The sequence below is a fragment of the Hipposideros armiger genome, unplaced genomic scaffold (assembly GCF_001890085.2).
Source record: "Hipposideros armiger isolate ML-2016 unplaced genomic scaffold, ASM189008v1 scaffold_709, whole genome shotgun sequence".
In the NCBI taxonomy this organism is placed as follows: domain Eukaryota; kingdom Metazoa; phylum Chordata; class Mammalia; order Chiroptera; family Hipposideridae; genus Hipposideros; species Hipposideros armiger.
The window spans coordinates 1,158,258-1,167,151 of record NW_017732059.1 but is presented as its reverse complement, the minus strand read 5'-3'; the positions used below and the strand labels follow the sequence as shown (position 1 = coordinate 1,167,151).

At 59.2% G+C, this 8,894-nt stretch overlaps 2 protein-coding genes across 3 annotated transcripts in view; both read right to left on the bottom strand.

Moving 5' to 3' along the window:
* DHRSX (dehydrogenase/reductase X-linked) overlaps positions 1-8,890 on the bottom strand; it is an 82,517-nt gene extending 73,627 nt beyond the window's left edge. The window contains exon 1 of the mRNA XM_019627114.1: positions 8,782-8,890. Within this exon, the coding sequence (XP_019482659.1) occupies positions 8,782-8,890 (109 nt within the window). The remainder of the gene's footprint in view (positions 1-8,781) is intronic.
* Positions 1,333-8,865, bottom strand: ZBED1 (zinc finger BED-type containing 1). Of its 2 annotated transcripts, none has more exons than XM_019627111.1 (2): positions 8,782-8,865; positions 1,333-3,904 (listed from the first exon to the last, which is right to left on the bottom strand). In XM_019627111.1, the coding sequence occupies exon 2, from the start codon at positions 3,889-3,891 to the stop codon at positions 1,777-1,779; it is 2,115 nt and encodes a 704-aa protein (XP_019482656.1). In that variant the 5' UTR covers positions 3,892-3,904; positions 8,782-8,865; the 3' UTR covers positions 1,333-1,776. The 2 variants fall into 2 exon arrangements, with proteins under 2 accessions (XP_019482656.1, XP_019482657.1); XM_019627112.1 differs by having other exon boundaries at positions 1,333-3,901; positions 8,782-8,863.
* Positions 8,891-8,894: the final 4 nt, after the last annotated feature.

The window sequence follows — 8,894 nt, the reverse complement described above, 5'->3', positions numbered from 1 at the left end:
GATGGATGGATGGATGGTGGATGGATGGATGGATGGATGAATGATATAGGTGATGGATGGGTGGGTGGACGGATGGTAAAGTCTGGTGGTTCTGTTTCTCGGGGAATCCCGAACCGCACAGGCCGCTCTAACAGAACATCACAGGCTGCGCAATTCAACAACAGACACGGTGGAGACTGAGGGTCCTGGTGTCACCCTCCTCTTATCAGCACACTGATCCCCTCACTGATGACTTCATCTCACCCTAATCCCCACCCACAGCCCCCACCTCCTCACCCCTTCCCCTGGGGCTGGGATTTCAGCCTGTGACTTCTGGGGGACACCCGCATTCGGTCCCCAGCAGGCTCACCCACCGGGCCCACAGGTGGCCACACGGGGAGGTCAGAGGTGAAGGAGAAACAGCAGGTGTCGGGGGGCACCTGCAGCCCTCAAACGTCTGCACGCAGCTTGTTCTGTGTGCGCTGCACCCCACGCTGTCCTCCACGACCTCAAGTGGGCATCTGTGTCTCCTGTCATCTCACTCCCCACTGGGGTGTTCTGAACACGAGGCCACGGCCAGCCCACCACCCCGACCCGCGCCCGTCTCTCCACGAGGGGGTCCCTCACGCCGGACACGTGCCCCACGGCAGGCTGCCGGCCTCAGGGTCTGCGGCCCCGGCCCCGGGGGGACTGCGGCCTCTCCCTGGCCAAGCATGTGTGGTGGGGTGAAAGCCACAGCAGCCCAGCACACGGGGGACTGGGCACTGAGTGTAGGGGATGCCCCCCCGCCCTGAACCCCGCAACTCTCCTGGGCAGGAAGCTTGGAACGTCCAGTGCTCAGATGTGACATGAGCGGCTGGACTGTAGGCTTCTCAGGCTCCCTTCAGGGTTTCACAGAGAAGCAGAACCATAAATCCACGACGCGTCAGCCGACGACAGCCCTCCTTGAAGGGAACGTTTAGAATCCGCGTCCCTGTGTCACGTTATCTGCACCAATAGCGACGCTTCCTTCTGTGACGTCATTGTCCCCCTTCCCTTTCTCATAAACACCCCTGCCCTTTGTGTGCTCATCCGAACATGACTGTTCCGTTTAAAAAATTAGAGAACTCAGGAGGTTTTCCCATCAAATCTCCATCAGGCCGGCGGCGGGCACGGCGGGGCCCCCTGTGCTGAAAAGCAGGCCTTCCGAGAAGGGGTGCTGTCCTCATCCCCGAGAAAAGTGATTCTAGGGAAACTGAACCAGTTAAGGGTCAGACACCAAAGGACGCCGCGCTGACGGAGGGCGCCCACCCACGGGACTGTGAGCAGGGGACACACGAGACTCTTCCCACCACTGAACACAGACCACGTGAACACCTCTTTTCTGCTTTTTAATGCGTGCTTGCGTGTTATGCTCCTTTGGGGCATCTTCCCCACATGTAACCCTTGTCCTTCTTTAAAACAGGGCATTTGGGGCTCAAGGACGTGCCACAGGCTTGGAAAGGAGGGAGGGAGCGAGTGGGGACCGGAGGTGAGCGAGCCCATGTGTCCCCACTTTTCTGAGGCTGACCCCAGACGCTGGGGGCTTTGGCACCTGGCACCCACAGGCAGGCCCTGGAAGCCGTCGTCCGGGCCCGTCACAGGTCGTTTATGTTCCTTTTGCGGGGACACTAGCGGACGCCCAGGGGGAACGCCCCTCTGGCCACTTGCAGGCTCCCCCTCGCGCCCCCAGGTGTCGGCCACTGCGCGCCCACCACCGCGGGGATCGGTCTCCACAGCCACTGCGCGACCCCCAGCGCCGTGACCCCGGGGCCCCCGCTACACGAAGCCGCTGTCCCGGATGCCAAAGAAGCCCGCGTGGACGGCGTCCCCCAGCGTGAAGACCTGCTCGTGGTCCAGGCCCCACTCGCCCTCGTCCTCGTCCGTGGGCTCGGCCTCCGCCCCGCTGCGCGCGTTCTCGTACAGGAACACCTGTTCGTCCACGTGCGCGGGGGCCAGGCGGCTGCGCTTGGCGCGGACCACGTTGGCCGAGGAGCCGAAGAGGCGCTCGGCGCAGACGCGCGTGGACGCCACGCACCAGTACTTGCGCAGCAGCTGCGGCAGCACGGGGAACAGCGCCAGGCGGTCGGACCACCACTTGAGGGGGTCCTCGTGCAGGCCCAGCACCTTCTGCGACTTGAAGTTGCTGAGCTCCTCCAGCACCTGCGCCTGCCACTCCTCCTGGTCCTCCACGCCGCCCGTGGGGCAGAAGATCTCGGCCAGCATGTCGTTGATGACGCTGGCGGGCGCCGGGGGCGCGGAGGCCACCGCCAGCTTCTTCACGGGCGGCTCCTCGGGGGGCGGCGCGTACAGCTTGTCGTCGGGAGGCGGGTAGGCGCCCCCCTTGATCTTCTCCAGCAGCCCCTTGGCCTCGTGCACCACCCGGTTCTCCACCTGCTGCCGCTCGAAGGCGGACAGGAACGGCAGCCGCTTGTAGCGCGGGTCCAGGAAGGTGGCCACGTTGAGGAACATGTCCACCTCGGGCGCCTGCTGGTAGGCCCGGGCCAGCTCCTTGGCGATCACCTCCTTGGCCATGCTCATCTCCTTGGAGTCGGTCTCCTTGACGCTGAGCGTGCTGTTGAGCAGCATGTGCAACAGAGGCTTCACCATGCTGATGGTGGGGTGCCTGGAGGCCGACAGCATGTCCGCCACCTGCTTGAACGGCTGCAGCAGCTCCACCAGCCCCTCGATGGTGGCCCACTCGGCCGCCTCCAGCATGAGGTGGTGGTTGTTGCTGTCCTCCACCAGCACGCCGGCGATGACGAACTGCTGCTCCCGGAGCCGCTGCAGCATGGCCAGCGTGCTGCCCCACCAGGACACGCGGTCGCTGACCAGCATGCAGGGGGCCACGTGCTCCCGCTTCTGCTTGTCGTACAGCATGTACATGGCCACCGTCGACTGCTGGAAGTACTCCACCAGCCGCCGGCAGCGCGCCAGCAGCCCGCCCAGCTTGGGCAGCTGGAAGGCCTGCCGGATGCCGGCGTTGAACGTGTGGCCCAGGCACGGCATCTGCACCGCGATGTCCAGCAGGGAGCACGCCTTCGCGATGTCCCTGCCGCAGTCCGTGGTGGCCCCGGACACCTTGGCGTTGATGCCCCACTCGATGAAGACCTCGTAGAGGACGCGGGTGATGGTCTCGGCCGCGTTCTCTTCCGGCACCTCGAACGTCTTCAGGCACCGAGAGCCCACGCTCAGGCAGCCCGGGGGCCCGCCGCTGAGGAAGTGGGCGGCCAGCGTGACGTAGGTCCTGTTCTGGCTCTCGCTGCGCCACAGGTCGGTGGAGATGCCACACCAGGCCGCGTCGGCCAGCTCCTTGAGCACCGCCACGCGGACGGCGCCGCACTTCTCGGGGATGGCTTTGGTGCACAGGAACTTCCTACTGGGCAGCTCGTAGCGCGGGTCGGCCGTCTTCAGCAGCGCCCGGAAGGTGGGCTCGTCCACGATGGAGACGGGGTACAGCCCCTCGCAGATGAGGCCCAGCACGGCGGCCGTCAGCTCCTGCTGCCGCTTGTTCTCGTGGCCGTGGACGGCCTTGGCGGCCAGCGGGTCCTGGGCGGCCGGCTGCGAGGGCTCGGACTTCAGCTTGGAGAAGGCGGTGGCGAAGGCTTCGCGCATCTGCTCCGTGTTGCTCTTGACGAACTCGCAGAACTCGTCGGGGTGGTTCTTCTCCAGGTGGTAGGACAGGTTGGACGTGTTCCCGGAGTAGGCGATCTGAGCCATGCAGATGCGGCAGTAGATTTTCTTCCACTGCAGGATGCAACCCTCGGCGTTGGTGTCGAAGCCGAAATACTTCCACACTTTGCTCTTGGCACGGGGGTGGGCCACCAACTTGAGGTCCATCGGGGAGCCGTCCAGGCCTTTGGCCTCCATGGCGGCGGGCTCTGTGCCGTTCATGCGTGACCACCTGCTGAGAAGCAGCGAGACAAACACAGCATGAGAAGGGACCCGGGCACGCAGCCGGCAGTGAGCAGACGGGCGCCCCGGCGGCTCTGCTGTGACGCAGAGGGACCCCACGGGCCGCCACTCCTGGCACGTGGCTCTGGCAAAGTGGGCGAGAGTGTCGGACGTGTGGGCACGCGCTTCCGTCCCGGTGAGTCCTGCGCACGGGGCGACTCCACACACCTGAGGACACGTGTTGGTTTGGCTGCTGGCTTTGTGCTGCTTACAGCTCTGTCCCCATCTCAGGTGCCGACCAACCTAGAAGGTCCACCCACCCAGCAGCACCCAGGCAGGTCGCCTCTGGGGACAGCGCGTTCACAAGCGCCCGGCCAGCCCGATGCCCACCACTACCTGACGCCTCCCTGCCAAGCAAGAATGTGCGTGCCACCCCCCCCCCAACCGCCCGCTCCCTGAGATGGCTCAAACGCGTCAAAGAAGCAAAAACGAGATCTTAACGTGGCCCGAGCAGCCTTCAAGTTGGCTTAAGAGGCAAGAAAACGTTTATTTATTCCAAATATCATGTTTGAAAGGGACGTTTGGTGCGTGCTCTACTGCGATCACGGATGCGTCTGTGATCTGTAACTATATTGCGGTAAAATGGATTTCCCGTTGCGAGCACATCTCGAGATGCCCACGGTGGGCCGTCTCACCCGAGCGCAGAAATCCCCGTTACCTGTGCACAGACGCAAGGGGCCACGGGCTCCGAGCCAGGTTTCGTGACCCAGGAACCCGCCCCTGCGTTCCCTGTCGCTGATGGGCCCACACCCAGTCCCTTTGAGTCACCAATCAGGGTCCGGACACCCAGAAGGGCAGCTGGGTTTTCTTAAAACAGCGGTTCTCAACCTTCCTCATGCTGCGACCCCTTAATACAGTTCCTCGTGTTGTGGTGACCCCCAACCATAAAAGTATTTTCGTTGCTACTCTGTAACTGTCATTTTGCTACTATTATGAATCGTAACGTAAATATCTTTTTGTTTTCCGATGGTCTTAGGCGACCCCTGTGAAAGGCTCATTTGACCCCCAAAGGGGTCGTGACCCACAGGTTGAGAACCGCTGTCTTAAAAGGTTGTCTATTATATGTGCAAGCTTTCAACTTGCTGTACAGTACTCAGGGGGGAATAACAAATTGTACGCACTAGCCATTTCCTGCATTAGGTGACCTGTTCAGAGCCCAATCACTATAGCGATTATAGAATGAATTGTGTCCCTCAAAACTCATGTTCTCCCAGAACCTCACAACAGGCCTTACGTGGAAACAGGGTCTGTGCAGATGGGACTGAGTGAGGATCTGAGATAAGGTTGTCCTGGGTCAGGGGGGCCCTGAGCCCAACGACAGTGTCCTTATCGGGGACAGAAGAGGAGGGACACAGACACAGAGGGGACGCCACGTGGAGACGGAGGCAGAGACGGGGGGGAGGCGGCCACCCACCCAGGGACGCCTGGAGCCCCCAGGAGCTGGACGGGGCAGGAGGGACCGTCCCCTGGGGCCTCCGGAGGGAGCACGGCCCTGGGACAGCGTGGTGGCAGCCTCTGGCCTCCAGGACGGGGGCGGACACAAGGATACATTTCTGTTGTTTCAAGCCCCTGGGTCGTGGTCACTGTCACAGTCACCCCAGGACACTCATACAAGGCCTCATAACCGCTTCATTTGCACCATCAGCGTCATGGATTAAGGCTTCCCCAAAGCAGCCTGTCACCAGGTCCTTCTCACAGGGCGGTCCCAGCGTCTCTGGGGGACCGTCCCCAAGACCCGCCCAGGGCTCCGGCAAGGTGCTTTTCTCAGTTGGGAGAGCGCCCAGGCTTTCTCTGTGCACTTGGACCAAGAAAACGGACCACCAGAGACAGGACAAACAGCTGAGTGGGGGATTACCACCACACAGCCGTAACTCAGGAGAGGCAAAACCCACACCCAGGGCCACTGCCCTCCCTGAGATTTTGGTTTTCTTTTCATTTTGGAGAATATAGCTGTTTTGCATCCGACAAAAATTATGTTACTGGCGGTAACATGGAAGCGGTGTGTTATTGTTATTTTAGGTACATTGTTAAGAATTTAAAAAGTAGTTTTAAATGTCTGTGTGAATTCCCAATTAGGGCAAATATTGTAGGTGAACGCCACGTAAAGAAAAGCTCATCGGGGGGTCCTCATTTTTGAGAGTAAAGGAACCCTGAGATCATGAAGGTTGAAGCCAATTTCATCTTCCTGCAGCCACTGGTCACACGCCTGCTCACAGGTGCTAACAAAACTAACAAGATTTCGCTTTGTCCTTACAGGTTTTTAAAAACGCTATCATTTGAAAGCTAGGATGCCTCCTAAGATAGCTTTGCAAGTGGGCCGGCTGACATATTTTGGGCTAGATAGTCACTGTGCAGGACAGCATTTACCGTTCATCAGTTCCCATTTGCAAAAGAATTCAGGGAAATTCCTTGCCATCCATGAACTAGACTCTCAAGCACATCTCCTCAATTCCCTCTCCGTTTCAAAACTCACTCATGCACCAGAGAAATTTAATTTGTCACAGACAGTCAGTCCCTCAGTTCACCGTGGCAGGTAGAGGTCTCCTTGGCACAATTTGCAACAGGTTTCAGGCAAATGTCTGAGTTGTGATGTCATGTTGGGATACTCCATGCACCCATTAAAATGGGTATTTTAAAATGTTGGCGGCAGGGCACGCCTCCCCCCGTGGGGGCCGCCTGGATGCAGTCTTACAAACGCAAAGGTTTTACAAATTAGACTCTCTTAAGGGAGCTCTGAATTTGCTTGTGCACCGTCTTTGTAAAAAGAGGACCGTCAGGCGGACACATTTCAAGAAAAGCTGGGAGGGGGTGGGGATGAGGGAGAAGGGGAAGGGGTTAGACAGCAAAAATATGTAACTACAATGTTGCCACAGGGACATGAAAGACAGTTGGAGGAATATAAAAAATAACGTTGTAAATATTTTGTAGGGTGTCAGGTGGTCACATGTCTTGCATCATGGATGGGGAAGAGGCTTGATCACTGCACTGTACACCTGAAGCTGATGTTGTATAATATTGTATGTCAGCTATAAGTGAATATATACATATATATATATATATATATATATAAAATACACACACACATATATATATAGTCATGGGACATGGAGTATAGTGTGGGAGTGGAGTCAAGGGAATTGTAATAGATATGTATGATATTGGGGGGAACTGGGGAGGCGGATTGGGGGAGGGGGTTGTCACCTCCAGGGGTAAAAAGTATAACTATTGCACGGTGTTGTACAGCTGAAACTAATTCTAAAAAAATGTATATTTCGCAATAAAAAATAATTAAAAAAAAGAAACCAATACGGTATGTAAATGGATGTGCCAGGAGGTTGCAACTTAGAGAATCACTCACCTTCTTGTATAAACCTAGGATTCATTCACTTGTTTCATCAATATGGAATAAAATGCCAGAAAGTTTCAAAAAATAATAATAATAAAGAAAAGCTGGCATTCCAGAGTGAGGTGCAGTCACGCCTCACGCCGGCCACCCGCGTCCCACTGTACCCAGCGTCTCGGGGCTGACTCAGTTTCCCCTTCTGAGACCAAACTCCAGCTGCTGCCAACCTGACACGGGCGGCCCGACCTCTCGGTTCAAAGTTCAAGGGTTCCTCCCACCGAGGAGCCAATGGGACAGGCTGAAAAGGCACAGACAGGACCGGGCCACCTGGGACGCCGGCCACCAACAAACACATGGGGAAGGCAGTGCCTGTCCAGGATCTAAAATTACGTCTGACGCAGCGGACAGGTTCCTGGCCGGCTGGGGGGAAGCCAAGTGACCAGTGACCAGTGACCAGTGACGTGCGCCGTTCCAGGAAATGACCCTGTGTCCGGAGCACCAATAAGGACTCCATTGCTGGACCCTGGACTGAAGTGGCTACACCACGCGAGGTGTCCCCAGCTTTGCACAGTCCTTCGCGGTTCATAAGTGACAGTGTGGGGACCCACAGAACGGGGGACTGGGGGAAGGGGAAGAGGTGGGGGGAAGGCAGCTGGCATGAAGGGGGTCGGACACACGGAAACGGGTGTAAGCTCGTCTTTGGGTGGTGACCACGCAACGCAGCAGGCAGACACCAAATCATAACGTTGTACCCCTGAAATTTAGTGTCACGAACCCACGTCGCCTCAACAGAGTAAAAAATGGTTTTAAATGAAAGGCACAGGCTCGCCAGGCCGCAGGCCGGGGCAGACCCTGCTCTCTCTTCACTTCCAATCGCCGTTCCTGTGTGTAAAAAACGCCGTTTCTCACGCAACTGCAACCTGAGATGCCATCCGACGTGCGGATGTATCTCCCTTGGGGGGGGGGAGGTTTGGAGGGTGGGGCTCCCTGCACAATGCTGGCTTCTGCTCAGCGCGGCAGGATGGCCACGCGTGCGTCTTCCCACGCGGAACCAGAGGCGTCCGAAAGCAAAATAGAGGAATTCGAAAGGACGTTTTCACAATAAGAGACGCAACGACTGTTGCCTCACCCCGGCGGCGGCGGCGGGAGCGCGCCGTCACCCCGGGTAGTTGCAGGCGGGTGACTCGCTGGGTCGCGAAGCAGAAACCAAGTCGCCCCTGAACGGAGGCGCCCCCCCCACCTCCCTGGGCCGCACAGGCCACCCCCAGGCCCCCGCGCGCTAGGCCCGTCCCACTCCACCCGGTCGTGGGGTTGGGGGGGGCGCATGACCCCCCACTCGCGCGCCGGCTCGGCCCCTCCTTCCCGGGGCGCCCCGCCCTCAAGGTCACGCCGCGCGCGGGCCCGGCGCGCCCCGATCCGCCGCCCCGCGCCTCGGGGTGAGTGTGTGTGTGGGGGGCCCCCGCGCGCCCCGCGCCCCCCGCGCTGACCTGGCTCCGCGAAGCCCCCGAGGCAGCGTCGCAGCAGCTGCGCCAAGATCACGGCCGCGCCCGCCGCGTACACGCGCAGGGCCGCCCGCGCCGCAGACAAAAGCGACATGGCC

What these genes read in the sequence shown, in the direction of transcription:
- ZBED1 (XM_019627111.1), bottom strand. Translation starts at nt 3,891, where the DNA reads ATGAACGGCACAGAGCCCGCCGCCATGGAGGCCAAAGGCCTGGACGGC.